The following is a 26209-nucleotide window of genomic DNA, read 5'->3' on the forward strand; positions in this document are numbered from 1 at the left end:
GATATTTCCATAGATATTGAACCAGAGGAGGTAAATCAAATGGATGTGCTGCAACTTAAGGATAATTTTATTCCTAAAGGATTGATTCCTTTGGAAGAGTTGTTTGATCAAGATGATGTGGCCCGCAAGCCGACATTGAGACCAACCGAAGAAGGTGTTGAGGAGGTAAACATTGGAGCAGCTGAAAATCCCAAGATGGTAAAGTTATCTAAGTCATTGTCACCAAAAGTAAAGGAGTATGTCAGATTGTTGTCTTCGTTTTCTAATGTCTTTGCATGGGATTATTCCGATCTGAAAACATATGATACTAATATCATTCAGCATACTATTCCTATAAAGCCAAATCAAAAGCCTTTCCGCCAAAATTTGAGGAGAATCAATCCTAAATTGCTGCCATTGATAGAAAAAGAAGTGAATAAGTTGTACAAATCTGGAATCATAGTACCTATCAGATTTTCCGATTGGATATCAAATTTGGTACCTGTAAGAAAGAAGACCGGTGAGATCCGTTTATGCATTGACTTCAGAAATTTAAATAAGGTGTCTTTAAAGGATAATTATCCGCTGCCCAAAATGGATCATATATTGCAGCGAGTGGTTGGAGCATCAAGGATGTTGCTACTCGATGGCTATTCCGGGTACAATCAGATTTTGGTGCATGAGGATGATCGTGACAAAACCGCATTCACTACTCCATGGGGTACATTTCATTATGCAAAAATGCCATTTGGTTTGAAAAATGCAGGTGCCACTTTTCAGTGTGCGATGGACATGGCCTTTGCCAATGAGAAAGATGTCTTTTTAGTTGTTTACCTTGATGATTTGACTGTATTTTCGAAATCTGATGAAGAACATTTATATCACTTGCAAGTTGTTTTTCAAAAGTGCAGAAAATATGGTATTTCATTGAATCCAAAGAAGAGTCTTTTCGCCATGAGTGAAGGCAAGCTCTTGGGTCACATCATTTCCAAAGATGGCATCCGTATAGATCCTGCACATGTTGAAGCTATTCAGCAACTTGAGCAGCCCCGGAACAAAAAAGAAATACAATCCTTTAATGGTAAGCTGAATTTTCTGCGTCACTTCATTCCAAATCTTGCTGAGCATCTTAAAGAAATCACAAACATGCTGAAAAAGGACAGCCAGCTAAAGTGGACCGAAGAGGCGGTAAAATCTTTCAATTTGGTAAAGTTTGTTTTATCTTCAGCCCCTACTCTAATCAGTCCAGATTACACACAAGATTTTATTTTGTTTTCATTTACCTCTGAGCACACATTGGCAGCTGTACTAATGCAAAAGAGAGATGGAGTTGAGAAGCCCATTGCTTTTTTCAGCCGTATTATTAGAGATGGAGCATTAAAGTATAACATCATTGAAAAACAAGCACTTGCACTTGTGAAGGGCCTGAAGGATTTCCGTGTGTATGTATTGCATTCCCACATTATAGCTTATGTTCCTAACGCGGCAGTAAAGGATGTGTTGGTACAGACAGAACCGGAAGGAAGGCGGGGAAAGTGGATTGCTGCATTATTAGAGTATGATGTGGAAATTAAACCCACTAAGTTGATCAAAGGGCAAGGTCTTGCCAAATTGATGGCTGAAACAAATCTACATGTCCTAGACATCAATTTGATAGCTGCCATGTCCGATGAAAATGAGGTGAATTCAGTACAACAGGTATCTGACATCTTTATTTCTTGGATTTCAGAGATCTGTGGCTTGAATCTTTTGGATCAATGACCGGAGAATCCACAGTTTTAACATTTTTGTACCAACGTTTCAAATCCCAAATGGGATCCATCATCAGGATATGAGAATGATGATGACAGAAGAGCAACAAAGAAGTAATAAATAGTGAAGAGGTAAAACATGACAAACTGTCGGCTGAAATGATTATTAATTAATTTTATATTAATTTATTTTAAAAAAAATTATTTAATTTTAATTAATTTTATAAATTTTTCTATTAATTTGTATTAAATATTTAATTAATTTTATAATCTAAAATTAATTTGCTTTTTAATATTTTATATATTAGTTTGATTTATTAATATATTATAAATATAATATAATTTTTAATATGTTTTAATATTAATTTGATTTAATATAAAGAATTAACTATTCTAATATTATTAATTTTCTTTATTAATTTGTTTTATTAATTTGTTATAATATAAAATTAATTTTGAATTATTAATTAGTTATAATAAAAAATAATTTGCTTTATTAATTTGTTATAATATAAAAAATTAATTTGTTATAATTTGATTTATCAATTTTCTTTATTAATTTGTTATAATATAAAATTAATTTGCTTTATTAATTAGTTTTATTAATTTCTTATAATATAAAATTAATTAGTTTTATTAACTTGATTTAAGAATATTTTATGAATAATATTAATTTGTATTAATATTAAATTGATTAATTAATTTGTTTTATTAATTTGCTATATTATTATAAATTTGCTTTATTAATAATAACCTAGATCTAAATGAAATTAATAATAATTCTGAAATGAAATTAATATTAACCTAGGGAAATAATAAATCTAATCTGAAATTGATTTTTACCTAGGGAATAATAATACTAAAATGAAATTAATTTTAATTAATATTAATTCCTAAATAATTTTAATTAAATTATTATTAATATTAATTATATTATATTAACTATTATAAATAATTAATATTTATAATAAACTAATATAATGATTAATAAATTAATAAATCCTAGATTTTAATGTAAATTCTAAACCTAGACCTAAATGAAAAACAAAGACTGAAGACACAAGAAAGGAGAGGGATAACTTACCTGCTGAGGCCTTAACCAGGGGATGCGTTTGCGTTTTTTATTTCCTTGATCAAGGGAAGCCAGCTCCCGCTAATCTCCACGCCATTATCTCTGTTCAGATTATGAGGATGTTTGATAATTTCAAGCGCTTCTCTGATCTTTCGTCTCTGATGTTGCTCTTCCTTAGCGATAATTGATGCGTTTTCCAGACAGATATGGTGTTTTGTTTTTAAGGAGTGCTCTGCCAGGGCTGAAGTACGAGATCTTCCGTTCTTAATATCCGCGCCATGTTCCTTGAGTCTTGTCTGGAGGGAGCGACCTGTTTCACCAATGTAGCTTTTTCCACAAGAACACTCTATTTTATAAACTCCTTTAAGCTGATGGTTGTCGATATCATCTTTAACAGACTTCAAACTTTGTCTGATAGTACCAGGAGCCGATATTTATTTCTTCTCCTTGGTATGCTGATATTGTATATGTACTTCAAAATTTGTCTTCACCTCCCGGGATGCCTCGAAATAAGAGTAGGACATTGAAGTTGAAAGCAGCCAAGTTTTGCATCCTTAAATCTGCACTATATTGGAAAGACCCCGGTGGAATATTGCTGAATTGTTTGGTTGAGGAGGAAGCCAAAATAGTGGTGGAAGATTTTCATAAAGGTGACTGTGGGGGTCATTTGTTTTGGAAGACTACAGCAAATAAGATCCTAAGAGCAGGTTTTTATTGGCCTTCATTGTTTTCAGATGTATATAAAGCAGTTAAGAGTTGTCATGAGTGCCAAATATTTCAAGGAAACAGAAATTGCAGCCATTGCCTCTCAAACCAATTGAAGTCAGCGCACCATTTCAGCAGTGGGGTTTGGATTTTATCGGTGAGATTCATCCGGCATCGTCAGGACAGCATAGATGGATATTGACAGCTACAGACTACTTCACAAAATGGATTGAAGCCATTCCCACTCGGCAGGCCACGGATGCGGTAATTATTTCTTTCCTTGAAAATAATATATTGTCACGATTTGGTTGTCCAAGTAAGTTAATTACAGATAATGCAGCAGCGTTTAAATCAAAGAGAATGGTTGACTTTTGTTACAAGTATAATATCAGCTTGGGGCATTCTACCGCCTACCATCCGCAAGGAAATGGGTTGGCAGAATCTTCAAATAAGTCCTTGGTAAATATCATTAAAAAGTTGCTGGAAATCAATAAGAAGAGCTGGCATAAAAAGTTAGTGAATGCACTGTGGGCTGATAGGGTAAGTCATAAAAAGTCAATTGGCATGTCTCCTTTTGAGTTGGTGTACGGGACAGATGCAGTGTTTCCTACTTCGCTTGCTATTCCGGTAGTCAAATTGCTTCAAGAAGTTGATAGTGAGGAAGATCCTATGCAAAGGCGGATTAATCAAATGATTCATTTACAGCAGACACGGGAGGAGGTTCTTCACAATACTCTCAAATTGCAAGAGCGCATAAAGAAGATTTATGACAGGAAAGCAAAATCAGATGACTTCCAAATAGATGATGTGGTTTTGAAGTGGGATGCTCGGAATGAAGACAAAGGGAAGCACGGCAAATTTGATAATCTATGGAAGGGTCCCTATAAGATCGCAGCATATCGTGGCCAAAATGCTTTTCTTCTCAAGGAAATGAACGGAGATGATTATCCCGGAGGGTCGATCAATGGTCGGCTGCTGAAGAGGTACCATGTCTGAGCACTTTCTGTTCTTGTCACCATCATTGTATATACCGTTTTACTTCTGTTTTATCGCATGTGTGTGCTGATCTTTCATCCTCAGTCTGGGGCCCGCGGTGAAGGCTATAATTCTGAAGATGGAGATTGGTTGGTTTGAGGTTTGTCAAGGTGTTTTTATCAGTCCATTTTCTGTCCACAATTGAGTTAGTTTGGGTCAAAGTTGTGTCCAATTTTCAGTCAAATCTGCAGTTATTAAAGCTGTCAGAATTCGTGTCAAATGAGTAAATAATGACTAAAGCACTGGTCTGCTCTCCCAGAGGTTTGCGGTTCTTGGCACCTCCAAGGAGCTACCATCCCCATTGGAGCCAATGTTAGAGTCCGTCTAGTAGCCCTCCACCAGAGATCAAAGCTCTTTGCATTTCATGATTAGGTGTCCCATCAGTGTGATCATGTTGCATTCCGTTAGGCATGCCATAATCCTGGTGGAGGGAGTTTGTGTCTTTATTCCCCTCTTGTTTGGCACTGCTGGTTCAGGTTTGTTCAAGTAAATAAATCCTCAAAGGGTCATTCATCTTGCTTTAAGGTTTAAGGTCTTAGGTCTAGGGTTGAGTCCATTTTTGTCTTGAGAGGTCATAAAGGACCAGCAGGCCAGAGGGATGTTCTTCCTTAAATATTTTTTCAAAGATTCTCATCATTGTACAGCTAAATTTTCACTTTGTTCTCAAAAACTCTGTTTTTGAAAACAAAGGTCATTATCTCATTTTTGTAAAAATTCTCAAAATTTCAAATTCTTCAAATGTCGAAGTGCAGCCTTGGTCTCCTTTGCCAAAGCATCCTAGAAGCTATCCCTGCAAAAATTTTCAGAAGAAATCATCATTTCAACCAATTTTTCAAAGAAATGAAATCAAAGGTCAGAGCCAATTAATTCAAAAAGTGTCAACACTCAAAACATTACAAAGTGGGTTTTGGGCAAGTAAAAATTAAAAGGAAGCCTATAAAAGCATGTCACTCCTCATTTGAAAACTCATTTGCCTCTCACAAGCTAAGTGTAACCTTGCAAAGGCGATTTTAGGAGTTCTTGAGCAAGTCGAGCAGTTTCAGGGGCGCGCTACGCGTCAGGAGAGGCACGCTACGCGTCGGGGGCAAGGCGCGCTACGCGTTGGGGATTCAGCTCAAAAAACTGCCAGCAAGTCATCAAAACGACTTTTCTCTCAGGCAAAGTGCAGGAAGGCTTCTCCTCTATGCCTAAATTTGATTTTGTACAATAAAAAAGAGAATTAATGTGTTCAAATGCTATGTAAATGATAAATCAAAACCCTCTCTTGTTATGGAAAATTTAAAGTTTCAATGGTACTAGGGTTTTGAATTTCTCTTGCTGTCCAAGGTTGCCCTTTGTAAATTCCTTTTTCCCTCATTTTCATCACTTTTCTCCCTCAAATTTTCCCTTGAAATTTCATCCTTCTCCTCTTTAAAATTCCTAAAAGCATATTTAATTCCTAAAACCCTACTTCACTTTAAATCCCACAGTTTTGTAATTTCCCATGCTTTTCTTCCCTAAATTCCTTCTCTGTGTTTATTTTCCCTAATTCCCACATGTTCCCCTATCCCTAACAATTCCCTTGTATTTATGTCCCCTTGGTGACAGCATTTGAAAAAGTCAAAAAGCAGTTAATTGGGTGCCAAGTCAGCAATATATTTCAGTCATCTTGCCTTCATAACCATGTCAGAAACCGAATCAGATTATGAGCAGAGCTATGACAGTGGTTCAACACCAGAGGTAGAAGTGCCAAGGAGGCATCATAAGGGTGGTAAGGGTGGTCGGCATGTTAGAGAGGAGCCCACTTCATTGGCTCATTTGCAAGCTTGTCCACTTGCAATGTCATGTTTTCGATATCAATCATGCTTTGGATATTGTGAGAGGATCTCACAAATTCAACACCATAGAGAGCTGGTCCGCTTGTTTGTCCTACATTTGCACAATGGCCATGTTAACCTTGCAGGAGTAGATTTCACCTTATCACCTGAAATGATTGCTCAAGCCACCGGGATACCAAATGTTGGGGAAGAATGGACCAAGCGCAAGCTGCTAGGCAAATTTCATTATCAACCATACATCAAACCCGGATGCATGAGGCACCTTACTGTTGTTTTTCCTTTCAGATTCCTAAGGGATGAGTATGCACCCTTGATGAGGCTCATTATGCGTTATTTCACTTGTGAGGGCAGATTTTCACGTTTATATTCGTACCATATCCGTTTGCTGATGCATTTCACCCAGGTACGAATGATGAACATTCCATTTTTCATGTGCCGAAATATAGAGAAGATGGTGCCCGTAGTGCAAAGGAAAACTCCCGCACAGCAGCTCAAAAGTATATATCATTATGCACTGATCGAGATCGTAGTGATGCATCAGTTGGCACAGCAGGGTATTGCTTGGGAGGATTTCATTTCTCGTGATTTCTTCATGGTGCCACAGCCACCTCCCGAGGTTGTCCGTGATGAGGGAGGGCCTTCACAGCAGTTTGATATTCCTGAGCCAGAACATGTCAGCACTCCTCCAGCATATGTTACATATCAGAGAGGCCACAGGGTCTTATTTGCATCTGCACGGCGAGTATTATCTCCACATCAGGTGGAAGGGGTCTCGCCTTCTTCATCAACACAGCGAGTGTTATCTCCACATCAGGTGGAAGGGGCCTCGCTTTCGACAGCAGCACAGGTACGAGAGAGAGGCGAGCAGCCCAAGATTGATGAGGGGCCATCAGGTGTTCCAGGCATAGATGTTGTTGACCTTGATATCATTTCTCCTAGCCTAGAGTCAAAGGAGATCATCCAGCAACTAAGGGCCGAAAATGACTTGTTGCAGCAAAAGTTGGAGATGGCAAATTGGACAATTACTTATTTAGAGAAACGCAACAAGCAATTAGAGGATGAACACTCTCTTGATGAGTTGCGGAGGATCCGAGAAGACTGGAACTTGGCTCGCAAGAGACCCGGTGATTTGACACCTAAGGAGCAAAGCTCTATGCTCATTCAGGTGAACACACATTTAGAGAGGTTGATAGCAAAGGCAAACAGGAACAAAGACATGCTCCGCCACATGAAGAACCATTATTGGGCCTGCATGCATGTATGCAAAACAAAAATGAAGGTACTTAAAGCACGCTTGGCCAAGGCACTAAAACGGAGGAAATGGTCCGATCCGCTTCAAATTTTGGCTGAAGCTACCTTGAGGGAGCATGGTGCTCAATGATACACCTCCAGCTCAAAATTCAGGGAATTTTGAGCAATTTTGGTCAATTTTGATTTTTTTTGTGCCAAACACAGGTTTTTGCCCTCAACGCGTAGCGCGCCGCGCGCTACCCTTAAGTTGGGGAGGTCCATTTCAGGAAAACTCAGCATTTTGGATTTTTCATGGAAAAATACACTTGCTTAGCCACTGCCAAGAAGTTTCATGAAGATTTGAGCCACCAAAAGGTCAAAAAAAAAGCAAAAAATGACCTTCTGCCACTTTTTGGACACACAGGAAGTAGTCTTGGGAGATTGCAATTTTGGAGGGGCAAATGGCCACCAAATTGAGAAATTCCACTTGGGCTGGAGAGTAGACATCCAGACCTTTCCAGCAAGCCCACTTGTGCCTCATTTGGATGCCGGGAAGTGCCTCAAAAGTGGCCTGAAAGGCGCGCTACGCGTTGGGAAAAATTGCCAGTTTTGCATCTTCAGCACAGGAAAACGCAGCAGTGACTAGTTTTGACTTTTTGGTTGGAGTTTTCATCCTCCTTGATGTATTTGATGTAATTTCATGATTGACATGACACTTTTTACCTATTCTAGAAGATTCATTCATAAAATGGCAAAAAATTAATGAATGAATTGGTTTCCTAGCTTATAGAGGCAAGTTGTTTTGATTGCCTAGATTGTAGTGCTCAGTTTAGAATTGGTTGAAACAGCTCCTAGGATGATGAGCTCGACCCCTAGAGGCAAGGAAGTGTGTTAGCTTGCCTATATTATGTACTTTCTTAGTCATTTTCATGGTTGGACTCTTGAGGGATAAGCTTAGACTGTTTTACACTTTGTATCTCTGCAATTTTGGCAAAGGAAAGACCAGGGTTTTGCAGCACTATTTGGGATTCCTGTGGTGTTTTGTGTTGATGGTGTGCTTCTCTCATGTACTTGTAAGTGTGTTATGTGTATCATTTTCCTACTTCTCTTTTCTGCACATTAAGTAAATGAAGTGTTAAGGTAGAATTCATAATTTATATGTTCTGCCTTTAAGTTTGCTTAATATCTATGTTTTCCTCTGTCTAAAGAGAACTCTCGAAGGTTTCTTGCTCTCTTTAGCTCCTCACTGGTCATTCCTATCCATTCACTTAAATCAAAGGCATCAAGACAATCTCCTACCTTGCCCCAAAAAGACCTCTGCAAAAACTGTGTCTCATCCCCGCACCCAAAATTGCTGTGCTCAGTTTTCCAACAAAACTCTAAAATTTTAAAATCAAACTTTCCCTATCAGTTTACTAGCCTAAAATCAGTGTTCTTTATTGGTCATCTCCGCCCTTTGAAGATCTTTTGCCGAGATAGACCCGGAGAGAGCCCTCTCCTGCCCCGTAGGGCTAGCTACGAGGCTAAGTGGTTTGATGTTGCCTTGGATTTTGTCTTTTTCAGCCTGAGGCCAAATTCAAGCGCTAACAGGTTCACCCCACCTAATATAGGGTCCAAAAAAAATCTTTGGGGCACTACCCCGGACACCATAGAGGGAGGCTACCCGGCCCCCTCAAACCCCCTGGACAATGGGGGCTCCACCCCCCTCTAACCCCCCGGTTAACTAGGTGGGCTAGTCATGAAAAGAATATAACACAACCCAACAATTATCAATTATCTTATTTCCTTATTTTATTTGATGTATCATAAACAATATATATACTTTTCTTTTAGTTACTAAAATCCCTTGTAATTATGGTTCTTGATAATTTGAATTGGGTCATTACAAATGGTCAAATTCCAAATGAAGGCTCAGGGTCATACGGTATACCATGGGTCAAGGCACCTCCATGATGCATGTAAATGACTTTTTAAGCCAAAATTTGGGTCATAAATTCTCTAAACAGCCAAGTGACGTCAAATAGAACAAAAGTAATTCCCAATCTAGCTTATTTACTCTTCAAGATACTTCAATCATGCCATGCTCACACCATCTAAGTTGTATTAAGAGGGTGATAGATCATCCCTATAGCCCTCCAAGTCATCCAATGAACCCCAAACTGCCACCACATGTGCTGTAGGTGCAAATCAGCCCAAACCATCAATACAAATCAGCTCATAGAGTGACGCATCGGACAGCATTCAAAAAATTTCCACATGGCATACATAGGAGGTTTCCAAGTGTCCACAAACAGCCCCAAAACTGCCTCAACGGGTGTGGCCAATGCCCTGAAAAACATTAAGTGCCTCAAACAACATACACTGCCTTGGGAAACATGAAAGTGCCCAAAAATAGGAATGCAACCACACCGTAGAGGAGAGCAACCCCATGCCAAAAGCTGCTCTGCTCATCAAAAATTTTACACGGGCACCCCCGGCTAAATGGAGGGGTAACATGGTGGATAACAATATGATATAATTATTTTATAATCCAATGATAATACAACGAATAGTGGGGAGACTATATACTACCATGCCTTTTCTTAATAGACACATCATGCAACATTATGCTATGACTCATAAAGCTCCATCAAGCGCAATATAAGTGCCATAAAATCATGCTTCAAACACAAATAGTGGCATTCTTATATGCCTGTTCTCTTATTAGTTTTCTGCAGCTTTGATCTTATATTTTATATATTTTCCTCTTGTCATTAACTTAAATTTAGGAGCTGTTTTGCACCCCCACATGGTATTTCATCAATGGTATTATTTCACCCACATGAACCTATAGGCTATAGTATTAGTCATTCATTGGACATTAGTAAAAATATCTTATTTTAACTCAACTTCCTTCTAGTCCAGTTGATAAAGAAATTTTCTATGCATTCCATGCATAAATTGTGCAATTCATTCTTTAGGAAGGAAATTAGTGATGAGGACTACCAGTTCGAACTAAAAGTGCTCCAAGTCCTGTGGGATAGCCGAAAATCTGAAAGCAAAAAGGACATATAGTTATAAAATCAAAAAGACTAAACTTGTTCGATAAAGACTAAAGGTATCCAAATAAATAGTGAAATTGAATGCAATTGAGAAAGATAAGGGGACGTATACAAAATTCGTAATAACATATCAAGTAGAATAAAACAACTCGAAATATATACCTTGTAAAATGAGAGGCAAACAAAATCGGCAGGAAATTTTGATAAATCGGGTGGTTGTGTCCCACAACCTTTTGCAGCATCAAGTAAGACCATCCAGTGTCCCCTATTTAAACACATTACACCAATTCTATCAAAGAATGTTCACTGCATTTCGCTTCGGAAATCTTTCTCAAGAGCCATTGAAACAACCTTTCAGCACTAGCTTAAGTTCTTCCATTTTCTGCCTTGTAATAATCCTCAAATTTTGATGAGCTTCCCAAAGCTTTTGAACTCACAGTGGATGAAAAAGGCCAAAGTGCAGATACATTTCCTTGAGAATTCTACAATGCTACTTGAACAATTCACTTATGAAAATATTTCTTCAATTATAGTCAATTTGGAACCACTCATATAACATAATTGAGAAGTTGATGAACAAAGGCACCATCAAACTCTTTCAAGCATATTAATTTAAAGTCTATTTCCAAATTGAGTCCTACAAGTGTACTAGAGTGACCATACATTCTTTTTTCTAAAGCCGTGGCCTAAAGAATTAACAACATCCTCCCTAAAATGATTAAGCAATCTGGATTCATTGTAGGCACACAAATTTTGGATAACAGCAGGGCATGGAATATGTAGGTGCAATTAAGCAAGATCACAAGCAGCACAAAATTGATTTTGAAAGCAAATGAAATACAAGGGAAAAAGGCTTCATTTTAGCCTTGTTGCAACCTCTAGGGCTTGGTAAATACGTAAAGTACTAAAATCACTTTTTTCATAATCTATTCTTTCAATCTTGCAAAGAAACAAAAATAAGAAATTTGCGCTTTTGTATTTGTAAACAAAATTGTTCATTTTTCCTCGTATGTATTCAATATAAATGTTTTTGCCTTTACGCCTATGTTGCACGAAACTTCTAGGGACGCAGCGTTTCGGGTTGTACCCATACCCAAAACTCCGAAACTTGGCCGAAACTCGACCATCATGTAATCATCTGAGAGAGTTAATATAGACTTGTTTTTCCTTCTAAATTGTCATCTATGAGTTGTATTCCCTTTTATATTGCAAAAATAATGTGTTATTCACTAATATATATATATATATATATATATATATATATATATATATATACATATATGACATTTCAGCTGACATTCCATTTTTTGGAGGTGACGTTTCAAAACGTACCCGTTTCGGAAACTCCAAAATGTTTCGGCGTTTCGTGCAACTTATCTTTATGCATTGTTGCACAATTTTTGTCAAAGTTCCAAGGAAGCGGATGTACCAATTTTTTCAACAGAATCGGATCATCTATCAACAGTTCATGTGTCATTGTAAAACCATTCTGCAAGTTATGTAATGTAAATGATACTAGTAAGACTGTGAATGTATGTAACAACCTAAGTAAGCCTATTGTTTTGGCAAGACTTTCATCCTAGGAGGTTTTTCGTCTCACTGACTCATTTGTGTTTCTAAACAAGGGTCATCAGCAAAGTTTTTCCCTCCAACCTTACCCCAAAGCTAGGGTGGAATTCTTCGTCAAAGTCTTAGGTGAGTCCTAGTGTTCTAGTCAAGTCTCATGTAAAAGTCATTTGGGAATAATTTAAGTTAATTGGCTAAATTATTTTATTACAAATCACTTGGTCTACCAGTTCATACTGTGTCGTAGATTCGGTATGTTCTTTTCAGGGTCTAAGCCACATGGGTATTCCCCCTTTGGGAGTAGAAATTGTAAATCTTATGTAAAAAAATATTTTAATACATGGTCCTATTGACCACTGCAATGGCACCTAATGATTATATGAAAAATCCATGCCCAAGGATGATCCAAAGGACATTTGTACCATCAGATATCATCAGTCAACAGAGTTTCTTAACTCTACTTCTATCTTCTCATCATCTTTCTTGTACCCAAATTCCACACCCTGTGAGGAATTGTAATGGTGAGTTTTTGAGTCTGTAACAAGCCTAGGATGTTGGGACTCGATCAGCAAACGAGTACACCTTGGAGTGTTTTTTTTATCTGGTTAATTATCCCTTCTTTTTCAGAGGCGGATAGTTTTCTGGGTTTTTTCACTCACTTTTTACTCCAAAGTCGGGGTGACAGTTTAAAGGTTGAGCCCCTAACACATCTTAGTGTCTAGAGTCGATGTGTATTACCATACTAGATCACACAAAAAAATTCGTGGAATTTGGCAAGATCTAATTAGGATTTTTTAATAATTAAAAATTTCCCGCAAAACGGGATTTTTTAATTATTTTCTATGTAATGATGTAAATAAGTGGCCTTGAGAAATGTTTGGGGTGTGTAACTACTCGAAATTCATCCTCAGACTTGGTGAAAATCAAAGGTGATGTGAAAACCATGTGGGCCCACCACATAAGGTACAACTCAAAGTCAAAGCAAGTCAAAAGGTGGTCAAAAGGCAGTGAACAAGGCAACACGATGAAGTTTGGAGACACCATGAATTATTGAAAAGTGGATTTGATTTAATTTGGATATAATCTAAAGTCTAAGTTTAAAGGGAATAGGAGTGGGGAATGGACCCCACTCATTCTCCATTGTATACGTATATGCCAAACTAAAATTTCATGCACATGCCAAATAGAACTCCACGCTGGCCCAGTCAAAGGATTGTCAACGCAGATGCAACAAACTCATACGCTGCCAACAAGTAATCAGCACATGGTTTTAAATATATTTGATGGAATTTAATTTGAGGGAATTGTGGAGTATGTCTCCACCAATCTATGCTTCACCATCCACATGTACACTCCACATGTACACTTTTATCTACCTCAGCCATACACATAGGCAACCAAGAAAGGATACACGCAGCGATATCTTCCAGTCATCACAACAGTTGTTTAAACATTTAGATATGGTTGAATTTATGTGCAAGTTGACTCTCCCTTGTCCCCTACATACTCACACATGGTAAGCAAGAAGAAGACACGCTAATACTCAAGCTGAGTACGTACCAATAGTAGAGATATGCACATCAGCCAAGAAGGAAATTAGCTGAAAGTTAAGGAGATTGTTGACTGAAATCTACAACAGCTCAGCTACACGCACAATAGTTTTGGCATCTCCTACGCAGCGCAGATTGGGTTCATCTTGTAGTGTTGGCATCACACAGCAGATTTGTAGATATTCGATGGACAGTCAAGGAGTCAAGGTTGCCACCTACAGCCTGTCATCTTGCCACTTGTGATTTGATTTCCTACATCGACATTGATAATTATGTGTCACTTGTTGGCACATTCTACGTTGGGATTGGCTCCCATAGTTCTATATAATAAAGCCTTGAGCTCTCATTTGATAGATTGAAAACGAGCTATTGTGTTTGGGGAATCGCTGATCTTATGTACACTTGCGTTCTATTGCAATAAAAGACTTTGGGGTTTCACATATGAGGTGTTGTTCTTCTTAAGCAAGGTAGTCTCTTGATTATTGTGTTTCATTTTCTACTTATGCTATTGTGTTCATTAGTTTCCATTATGCTTTTAGAGATTTGTTAATGTGTAGCTATCTAACATTAGCATTCGGTTTTGAGAGTTTGCTCTAGATAAAGTTTTAGTTGATTTTCCAATAAATCTCTAAGATCTCTTTATCATTGTATTTCTTTTAACCGATGTGGATCTAATATTTATTCGAAGTTGTATAGAGACATCTCTTGAATCAAGCTTCAAGTGTGAGGGGAAATTCTTGGAGAATCATTCCACTCTTGAGCAAGTTCATTGAAGAACGCGCATTTGTCATCTCCCAAGGCCTCATCTCACGATTTTGTGTTGCAAGGATCCTTGGTTTTTAGATTGTGTTTCAAATTAAATTTCAATTAAAATCATTTGTCTCAATTTCTTGTGCTAATAACGATTTTATTTCGCTACTGAAGAGCATGTTGAAAATTAGGCAAGAATTGGAGTTTCACTACAATTCCTTACTCTAAATTTTGTAGAATATTTGTAGATTATATTTGCTAATTTTTCTCTTTGTTTTACATTAAGTTTGAATTGGGGTTTTACAGAAAATTCAGATCTATTTACGGACTATGCTCACATTTTGTGTTGACAAGATTGAGGAAGCTAAAGTTTGAAACTATTTGTTGTAGGACCCCAAAAGCACTTGAGGATCAACTTTAGGGAGGTTATGGGCAATCTTGGATAGCAGCAAATTAGCTTGGCCGGGGACCTTTGTGTGTGAAAATTTCTGAATCTAATGAGTCAGAAATCCTACTGCAGTAAACTGAGTTGCATTATCTACTTGTGTTCTTCATTTAACAAGTTACTTTCATAATTATTTAGAAACTATTATTGCAAATATATTGTAGGCTACACCAATATACAGATCAAGTACTGAAAAATAAATTAGACAATCACCCAAAGGACACTTATTTTTGGACTAAATGTCCCCGGAAAAACCCAATGTAGGAAAACCAGTGCAGTAGCTCTGAGGGTTTTCTATTATTAAGTGGCAGTTATGAATACAAATGCTAGTTTCCCTCCCAGCAAACCAGTGACAGACAAATACAATGGCAGAAAACCTGAGGGAGTTTTACCTCACTTCACCCAGCAGATTCCGGCAGCTCCGACAGCAAAACTGGCTAGCCCCAGCTACAACCGCGCTGCCCCTTCGCAGTAACTGTGTAGGCCTGTCTGGAGCTCTCAGACGCTCTATGCCAGCTCTGTGTCAGCTCTTATGCCCACTGCAACAGCTTTCCCAGTTGTTCCGACAATTCCAGCTCTCTGCGTGGAAGGCAAATTTCTCCCTCTACGTTGGCCCTTCTGGCTCTGTGTCAAGACTGCGCGGGCCCAGACTAGCCCAGAGTTAGCTCTCTTGGCTACTGCGCTGTCTCCACATGCTTCTCTCTGCCTCTCTGTCTATATTTCCGAACTATCCCTGCCCCTCAGCTACAAGATCTCCCCAATCGATTTTCCTCCTGAAAACTTCTCACCTCAAAAAATCGATTTACTCAATCTCTCTATGTGTGTTTCCAAATGAACCCCAAGCCTCCATTTTATACTTTTGTTGTTGAGCCTTCAACGGCCGAGATTAAGTCACTAATCAATGGCTAAAATTAAAACATGACTTGATCCGCCTTCTAGATCTTTCTCACCCATATTTTGATTAATACCCATTAATATTTTAATTTCACTAAGTTTAGACTTAGGAACTCCATTAAAAATATTAATTATTTTAATAAAATACAATCTGAGCGGAATTTCACCAAACAGTTTTTGGGTTCTTTAAAACTCATGTGCCTTAGCCTATCCATCAATTGTCAAGGCTAGTGCACTTCCGATGCTACCAAAAACTAAAACTCCCTCTTAGCAAGGAAAGTGCTCTAGCAACAATGTCCACCTACATGCTGCTCTGTCCCTGAAGCAACCTCCTTTCTGCACTGTTGCTGCCACCAACACTATGTTGTTGTTGCTATTGTATTGTTGCCCATGACACTGCCAGTACCACTGCTGCATCTATACTACAACTCCCTCCCAAACGTTGCATCTACTATGTTGCTAGCACTGCCACTGCTAACACTGCATCCGTACTGCAATTCAGTTGCTGAGAGAAGCAACTGAAAAACATCCAAAATTAGTTGCACTAAACTGTGTTCAACATAATACAATGAATGTTGGAATCAGACTGTTGTTGATTCTGACCCTCTGAATCTTCTGCACGCTGATGAACTCTTGCGTTGTGCCAACTGCACTACTAGCAACTTTGCTTTGCGCTAATCAGTCTCTAGTCCCCAGCTATTGCATTTGTCCTCCAAACACTCCACTGCATCATCTCACACTAAGTCCATCTCGCTACTGCTAAACCTTGCGCTCCTGTAGCAAAGGAATTGATCCAAGAGGTGGACTCCTCAAGGATCCTGCCCACATGTAGTCCTCCCAACTACAGCGCAATATCGCCCCATCTCCCTCCTGGAGATGCGTGAGCACTCATGGCAAACTCATCCTCGCCAATCTTTGCTGAAGCAGCCTTAGGATCATGTTTCTCATCTTTGTCCTTTTTCTTCAAAGGACATTGGGATGCATAGTGGCCCATCTCGCCACAACTGAAACATTTCACCTTCGAAATGTCCTCCTTTCACTTCGGCTTCTGTTGTCCCTTCGATGCCAGAGTTGCGTTTTCCTCCTCCTTCTTTTTCGAGCTACTCCCACTGCTGCCACTAAGGTTGACCTTCACTAGGTCCCTCCTTAACACCTCCTGTTGAAGAGCGGCCCACATCTCCTCCCATGAAGGTAGTTTTTCTCTGCCCAATATGCTTTGGACGAAAACTTGCCATTCATCCGAGACTCCATTCAGGGTTATCCTCACCATCACGATTGGATGAGGAGTGGACCCCAATGCAGCAAGTTGGTCTGTAGTGTCCTGAAGACGCTGAAAATGGAGGTCCACCCCTTCTCCTTTCTGCATCAAAGCCCGCTGCAAATTTTGCTCCAAATACATCTTCCGCTCTTCGGAAAAGCCTTCATATAGAGAAGATAAAGCTTCCCACATCTCTTGGGTTGTATCCTTGTCATGCAAGTGTGAGACCACATGATCTCGAACTCCATCAAGAATAAGCCTCTTTGCCTTCCCCTGCTTGGCCTTTTATTTCTTCTTTTGATCATTGTCAATAGGAACAGCTACAACACTATTGATGTAGGTCTTGAGATCATGTTCTTCCAAAAGAGCTATGATTTTGGTCTTCCATGTGCAATAGTTGGAAGCTCCTTCCAACCTGTCCTGATCTCTGAGCCAATGCAATGCCATCTTACCCAATTGTTGTAACGACTCCTCTAGTCACCGCTTAGCACTACTCAGCTGGTGAGAAATTCAAACTGTCTGGCGAAATTTATCTAAGGATAAAATTCCCCTTCTGCGTGTCTTCGTTCTTTTCCAGCATATTTCTGCCCCGGCAGACACTGTGCCCCTCAAGCACTGTGCTGAGGCTCTACGTCACTCCCTCTACCTCTGCAAACTCGCGAACTGGAAATCATACCTCTCTGTCGTCTCACTCAGAGAGAGATTTCCTGAGATCTGCTTCTCGGCAAGGACTGTGCAATCCCTTCAAGGGGATTCGAATTGCTGCCAAGTGCAACTTTTGGCCTCTTTGCTCAACACTGGATCTGGTCTTCCTGTTTCAAAATCAATGCTCTGATACCATGTGAAAATTTCTAAATCTAACAAATCAGAAATCCTACTACAGTAAATTGATTTGCATTATCTACTTGTGTTCTTCATTTAACAAGTTACATTCAGAATTATTCAGAAAATACTATTGCAAATACACTGCAACCTACACTAATATACAGATCAAGTACTGAAAAATAAATGAGACAATCATACATAGGACACACTTATTTTTGGGCACTTTGGGCACTATGGACACTTTGAGTTTTTGGTGATGCCCTTCGGGCTAACCAACGCCCTAGCTACATTCCAGTGTTGCATGAATCACAGCTTCCACAGTCACTTAAGGAAGTTTGTGTTGGTGTTCTTTGATGATATCCTCATTTACAGCAGGGCTTGGGAGGAGCATCTCCAGCACATTGAGACAGTATTGCGCATCTTGGAGGAGCAGCAGTTCTATGCCAAGCTCTCCAAGTGTGAGTTTGGGTTGACGAAGATGTTATACTTGGGACACATCATAGGGGTGGACAGAGTGAGGGTCCACGAGGAGAAGATCAGGGCCATCAGAGATTGGCCGGAGCCGAGGAACGTGACAGAACTTCGAGGATTCACTGGCATTTGCAACTACTACAGGAAGTTCGTCAAGAGTTTCTCACAGCTTGCTGCACCTCTGACAGATTTGACAAGGAAGGGGGCATTCAGTTGGTCGGATACAGTGCAGCGAGCCTTTGATAGGCTCAAGGAGGTTATGAGCAACTGCCCAGTGCTTGCATTGCCGGATTTTTCACAGCCATTTGTTTCGGAGTGTGATGCGTTGGGAGAGGGGATTGACGCAGTATTGATGCAGGGAGGTCAACCTATAGCCTTTGAGAGCCGGAAACTCCTTCCGCACGAGAGGTTGTATTCTATATACGACAAGGAGATGCTGGCCATCATGCATGCTTTGGCCAAGTTCTGGCAGTATTTAGTGGGTAACAGGTTCAGGGTGAGGACTGATCACAATAGCCTCAAGTTCTTTTTGAAGCAGAAGCAACTACAGGAGACGCAGCAGAAGTGGATCAGTAAGATCCAAGCATATGACTTTCATATTGAGTATGTCAAAAGTAAGAACAACGTGGTAGCAGATGCCCTTTCACATAGACCAGCTACGTTGTCTCTTATGAGCTTAAACGCAGACTGGAGGGCTCAACTCTTAGTAGAGTATTCCAAGGACAGATTTGCATGTGAGGTTCTAGATGGGCAAGTGGCAGATGACAGGTAGAGGGTGGTCGATGAGATCATCTACTACAGGGACCGGATCTTCTTGACTGAGGGGTTTCACCTCAAGAAGAAGATACTTCAGGCATCACATGATTCACCATTGGCCAGCCATCAAGGGTTTACCAAAACATACAGGGCCATTAGAGAGAGGTTCTCATGGAAGGGCCTCAAGGAGGACGTACTCCAGCATGTCCCGGAGTGCGATGTTTGCCAAAGGAACAAGGGGGAGATGAACCATCCCGCAGGATTATTGCAGCCTCTTTCCATTCCGGAGGGGAAATGGGAGTGTATTTCGATGGACTTCATCACAGGGTTGCCCATGGTACAGGGCAAGGATTGCATCTTTGTCGTCGTTGGTCGACTGACAAAGCACTCACATTTTTTCGCCATATCCGCACACTACACAGCAGCACACGTGGCCGAGCTATTCTTCAGAGAGATCTTCAGGTTACATGGTCTTCCCAAGACCATCACCAGTGACAGGGATAGTTGTTACATGGGCAGATTTTGGCAGGAGCTTTTCCGGTTGGTGGGGACGGAGTTGACACCGAGTACCAGTTATCACCCACAGATGAATGAGCACACAGAGATAGTTAACAAGTGGCTGGAGGGCTACTTGCGTAACTATGTCAGTGGGCAGCAGCGAGCATGGCTGAAGTGGCTGCATCTGGGGGAGTACTGCTACAACACTATGCATCACATGTCCATTGGTAAGTCACCATTCTATGCTTTGTACGGATATCATCCTTTATCTTTTGCTGATGTGATGTTTGGTGCTATCAAGGCTCCGAGAGCCAAGATTTGGATCCAAGAGAGTTAGGATATTCTCCGAGCTCTCAAGGATAATATGGCTACAGCGCAGAACCAGCGGAAGCTGTATGCTAACAAGAGTGGGGTGGAGAGACAGTTTGAGGTAGGGGACTTGATCTACCTACGATTACAGCCATACCGACAGTCTTCACTGAAGCAGAAGGGGGCTGAGAAGCTCAAGCCCCGCTTTTATGGGCCATACAGGGTGATACACAGGATTGGACAGGTTGCGTATGAGTTGGAGCTGCCCCAAGGCAACAAGATTCATAACGTCTTTCATGTATCACGCCTGCCTGCGTCAGTGTTCCCCATTGTTCCGGCCAATGTTGCGGGGGAACACCCGCCCCCCGATCCTGCTCCCAATCCGCACTCCGGGAGGGAGCGAATCGGGAGCGTGCTCCCTAAAAAAAATTCGGTCCCTGCCTTTTCAGGAGCATTTTGCCTTTTTTGCAATTTTTTTTTGTAGTAATGTTTGAAATGCAATTTTTTTTTAAAGAAACAAATAATTTTTGAGTGGGGCAGCTCAATGATCAAGTCTAGGCCCTAGTATTGATATGCTATTCATGGTAATGTTAAATTCATTTTCATCCTTTTACTTAAATTTTTAACATTACCATGAAATCACTCGGGATGTTTGAGAGTGGTTCCGGCCTCATTGGATTTCATATGGAGAAAGTAGAATTTTAGATTTCATTCAAAATCCAGCAGACTTATCAGTTTTTCAGGATTTCAGGATTGGGGGATTGCAATGTTTCCATTGAATTTTGTCATGTATTAGGGTATGGAACTCGTATTTAATCAAGAGCACCAATCCCTCTATGTACCTTGATGTTAGTGACATTGGTTGTCGAACTCCTCTATCATGACCCTCCTAAAAATGTATGCATCACTCAAACAAAATCTTGACTTGACATGCTATGCTTGTTCTATCTTATGTTAATGCTTAGAGGGTGATATTAATGACAAAGATCCCTATACAGATACAGAGGTAATGACAAGGATACCTCTAGATATTAATGCTTAGAGGGTGATATTAATGACAAAGATCCTAATTTTCCAACAACACTAAAAAATTAGACATTTCTCGTGGTGGCAAGAGACCCAAGCATAAGAAATATATAATAGATTTACTTCTCTTTTCTAGTTTCTAGTAGCTTTTATAACTATTGACTCTTTCATATTTATTATGATATTTTTTTAAACAATATATGACAATTTAAGTTTGAAGTTGGCAATTATAGCTCATTAGTAATGAATTATGAATTATGTTACTATGTTACTAACTTGTGGACGTGGTTGATGAAGATTATAACTTCTAGATGATTGTTGTTGTATGGTTCAATTTATGTTTTTTTTATATATCTAATTCATTATTCTACATGTTTTTGTTGACATATATGTATCAAAATATAAAAAATTAAAAAAAATTAAAAAAAAAAATATATATATATATATATATATATTATATAAAAAACGCTTCGGGTTCGCTCCCAAACCGTGAGCTTCTGAAAATGTGGCTCCCGCTCCCAAGTAACACTAGTTTCAGCAGTTCCGACCCTTTGCGTGGAACACAGCTTTCTCCCTGTGCGCTGGCCCTTCTGGCTTTGCGTCAAGGCTGCGTGGGCCCAGACTGGCCCAGGGTCAACTCTCCTGGCTACTGTGTTGCCTCAACAAGCTTCTCTCCACCTCTCTGTCTATATTCCTAAACTATCCCTACCCCTCAACTGCAAGATCTCCCTAACTGATTTTCCTCCTCAGAACTTCTCACCTCGGAAAATTAATTTCCTCAATCTCTCTGTGTGTGTTTCCAAATAAACCCCAAGCCTCCATTTTATACTTTTCCTGTTGAGTCTTCAACGGCCGAAATTATGTCTCTAATCAATGGCTAAGATTAAAACATGACTTGATCCACCTTCTAGATCATTCTCACACATATTTTGATTAATACCCATTAATATTTTAATTTCCCTGAGTTTAGACTTAGGAACCCCATTAAAAATATTAATTATTTTAATAAAATATCATCCAAGTGGAATTTCACCAAACAATTTTTGGGTTCTTTAGAACACATGTCCCTTAGCCTCTCCACCAATTTTCAAGACTAGAGCACTTCCAATGCTACCAAAAACTAACATTGTGCACTTGTAATTTTCAGATTTCAAGAGTTGTTTCTTGGCCATTGTGGTTGCCATTTCTTGGAAGGAGATTGTGGTTCCTATAGACTCCTATTTTGTAAATGTCTCTTCCATCTTTTGGACAACCCATTAAGAGGCCTTCTACTGTAATATTCCTAATTAGCCATGGCTAATTGGAATATTCGATTTTGCTCAATTTTGCCTTTTGTAGTTATTTATAAATAAAAGGTGAGGAAAAGTGGGACATAACTCACTTTTAGAATAAAATCACTCCCTAGTAGCACAACGTTGTAACTTAAAGGGGAGCCAAGGGGGCCAAAGGACCACGTATAGGAGGGGCCCACGCAGACACTTGGAGGGACTGCGCAGAAGGAGAGAAGCACGTGGCAAGAAAAGGGGCTACGTTGGAGGAGGTGAGCCTTGGGGTTGAGAGAGGCCAACGCTATAAAGGAGAGAGGAGCCTCCTCATTTTGTCATTCGATTATGTGCATTTGAGCTAGTCACTTCGACTTGGAGCACGTTGGCTGTTTAGCCTGTCTGCAGCACTGTTTAGTGCATTGAGTGACTCCGTTCAGAGATCTCACCCTTAGCCCCAAGGGACTTCGAGTGCCTACTCGGGCAAGGTAGTTTTCCGCAGTCTTTTGCAGTAGAATTGATCTTTGGCGTTGTGGGTGAGCTGAGCATTTGAGGACTGCGTAGTCTTGAGAGAGAGGGACGCAGTTCTTCTAGAGGTATTTCCAGATTGGGGGTTTCGTGGAGGATTTGAGCTGGGAGATTGAGCAAGGGATCAGCCCTTGCATATTAGAGGATTTTGGCGGAGTTTTGGGAGATTATACTCATTGGCAACGCGGAGCTTTGAGAGACAACGTAGGTCCCCAAGGGGGTGATTTTCGGGGGTCGGCTATTTCAAAAAATCTTTCTGGGTTTTTCTGGGTTTCTTGAGTAGAGTCTGATTCCAAAGTTTCAACATTTTTTGAGGAGGGCAACAGCCCCAAATCCTCATTTGATTTCCAGCAGCAGCAGCAGCACGGCAGTTCTCCAGCAGCCTGGACACAGTTCAAAGAGAGGCCATTCCTTTACTATTTTGAGTGTATTTCTTCAGTTGCCTTGTGCAAGTCGAGGTGCCATCTTTCTGATCACCTCCTGTACTCATTCCATTACTCAGTATAATAAAATGGCTTAGCATTTCTCTCTGCATTTCTTGAGTATCTGCTTATATTTCATGTTTGCATTATTGTATGTTGCACCACTGTTATTTTTATCACTTTGAGCTTCCCGGTTACTATATCATTTGTACGTATTTGGTTGGGGTTTACTGGGGTTTGGAGAATATCTCTGAAACGGGATATTACAGTGGTATCAGAGCATAGATCTGGCTCAGCCTATGGAGCTAGCAATCTATGACACCGGGGGAAAAGCCCTACATCTGTTAGAGAGGTAGGAGATACAGAGACACTGGGCGTAGGTTGGAGAACACCTACGGAGAGGGAGACTATGTTTCGGTGGTGGACACAGAATAGGAGGAGCCTGTGGTGAACGCAGAACATGAGGAGCCTGTGGTGGACACAGAATAGGAGGATCCGATGGCAGATGAGGACGGGAAGAGATTTGCGGACATGCTCCTCAAATCAATGCAAGATCTGTCGAGGCAGATTGAGGTGATGTGGCAGAGATTCACGGCAGTGGAGGCTAGACAGTGTGAGAACCCATGGGTTTTCCAGGTTGGTGAGGGATCGGGTACATCCCACCATTTTCCAAAGCAGGGTGCCACTAAGCATGATATTACTCCTCAGATGGCCTCACATGCCCCTACACACACTACCATGCCCACTTTCCTAGGAGCAGACACGGGGACCGGAGCCCAGCAGGAGGCAGAGCCCAGTCATATGGGTGATTATTTTGCAGAGTACCAGGCCTATGGGCAAGAGTTCAGGGATGCTCTCTCATTCAGAGACTTTGTTCAGCTCCAGCGAGATAATAGACCCCGCGACCATCACAGAGGACACCGGCATTATAACGATGGAGACACCCACCGCACAGCTAGTATATTCCACTTGCCTACGTTTGATGGCTCATCAAACAGTTCGGCAAGGTCTTGGGTGGAGAAGCTGGACATCTATTTCCAGCTTAACCAGATGTCGGAGGCAGAGGCCATCAAAGTGGCGACATTACATTTGGATGGTGAGGCCCAGGATTGGTGGTTCCATGGGATGGTTACACTCGAACACTCCTCAATGACGACATATGCCGAGTTCACCAGGAGATTGATGGAGAGGTTTGACCAGAGAGGACTGGAACAACACTTTGTTGAGCTAACGAGGCTCAAACAAACAGGGAGCCCAAAGACCTACATTGCAGACTTCCTGAGGATTTCAGTGATGGTACCAGATCTATCCACGGCACGAAGGATCTACATGTTTGTTGAGGGGTTAACAAAGCCACTTCGGGGTCTACTCAGGTGCACTAGACCAGCCACACTCCAGGATACTATCAGCAGGACTCAGGACTTACAGGGTGCCTTACCCAGGACCCGGACGCCTTACCCATAGAGACAGACTTTCCAGCCTAAGGGGAAGGATGTGAGGATTCTGCCTCCGAAGGGGAATCCAGGACAAACACAGATTGATGATGATGGCAGGAGGGGTTAACAAAGCCACTTCGGGGTCTACTCAGGTGCACTAGACCAGCCACACTCCAGGATACTATCAGCAGGACTCAGGACTTACAGGGTGCCTTACCCAGGACCCGGACGCCTTACCCATAGAGACAGACTTTCCAGCCTAAGGGGAAGGATGTGAGGATTCTGCCTCCGAAGGGGAATCCAGGACAAACACAGATTGATGATGATGGCAGGAGGGAGTTGAAGAAGAAGCGGTTGTGCTTTACCTGTCAGGAGCTGTGGGCACCAGGACATAGATGTGATGCTGGCAAAGCACATTTTATTGAGGTCTTCTCCGAGAGCAGCGGGGAAGAGGATGAGGAGGATGATGTAGAGGCAGGAGATAGTCATGCCATGCAGGGTCCCTTGTCGCCTCCACCACCAGCAGCAGGTGGTGCAGCTTTTGCACCTACCGGAGGAGCCCTTGCAGCATTGCGAGGAGTTCCCAAGTATGTGACGCTGCGCATACGGGGGACAATACGTGACCATCGAATATCAGTTTTGGTTGACAATGGGGCTACCCACAACTTCATCGATGCACAGATGGTCGAGCGGAGAGATATACCGATAGAAAGCTTCGATGGATTTTCAGTTTTGGTCCCAGGAGATCAGACCATGGTGTGTGCTCGTTATGTTCTAGAGTTATCAGTGACAATGGGCACCTACACACTGACTGACCACTTCTTCGTGGTCAATATCCGGACACCAACATAATACTGGGTGTCCAGTGGCTTATCACTCTTGAAAAGGTCACAACAGATTGGAAGGCCCTAGAGATGGAGTGGGATGATGAGAAGATAGGGAGGCATGAGAAGATACGGGGACAGCACACATACCCGCCTCAGACTGTTTCAGCTCATCGGATGGAGGCAGTCTTCCGGAAGGGAGACGTAGAGTGGGCAGTGGAGCTGCGTGCATCAGAGGCAAGGACTACAGGGCAGACAGTGCACCCAGAGATACAGTCCATCCTTGACCGGTATGCCACAGTATTTGGGGAGATTCCGCCGGACAGCCACCAGACCGGGGGTTTGAGCACACCATCGAGCTTGAGTAGGGCATACAGGCAGTGATTACTACCCCTTATAGGCATCCCAAGGCCTATCGGGATGAGATTGAGCGGGCCATTCAGGAGTTGCTAGCTCTTGGGCATATTCGGTTGAGCACGAGTCCTTTTGCTTCTTTCGTGGTGTTGGTGAAGAAGAAGGACGACACATTGAGGATGTGCATTGACTACAAGGCCCTGAACAAGAAGACACTGAAGAACAGGTACCCCATACCCAAGATCGATGAGTTGATGGATGAGTTGAGAGAAGCACGATTCTTCTCAAAGATTGATTTGAGATCTGGGTACCATCAGATTCGCGTGAGGGAACAGGACTTTCCCAAGACCGCCTTCAGGTGTCACTATGGGCACTCTGAGTTTTTGGTGATGCCCTTCAGGCTAA

At 41.0% G+C, this 26209-nt stretch overlaps 1 protein-coding gene across 4 annotated transcripts in view; it reads right to left on the bottom strand.

Annotated features, from left to right (window-relative positions):
• Window positions 1-26209, bottom strand: part of ABA3 (molybdenum cofactor sulfurase (LOS5) (ABA3)) — a 425672-nt gene that overhangs the window by 324119 nt on the left and 75344 nt on the right. For all 4 annotated transcript variants that reach the window (XM_089377211.1, XM_089377210.1, XM_089377209.1 and 1 more), the window contains 2 exons: window positions 10793-10895; window positions 10575-10620 (listed from right to left, as the gene is read on the bottom strand). In XM_089377211.1, coding sequence (XP_089233337.1) covers window positions 10575-10620; window positions 10793-10895 — 149 coding nt within the window. The remainder of the gene's footprint in view (window positions 1-10574; window positions 10621-10792; window positions 10896-26209) is intronic.

This window comes from Pinus tabuliformis, chromosome J (assembly GCF_031772625.1).
Source record: "Pinus tabuliformis cultivar Carrire ecotype Pingquan chromosome J, CPIR1, whole genome shotgun sequence".
In the NCBI taxonomy this organism is placed as follows: domain Eukaryota; kingdom Viridiplantae; phylum Streptophyta; class Pinopsida; order Pinales; family Pinaceae; genus Pinus; species Pinus tabuliformis.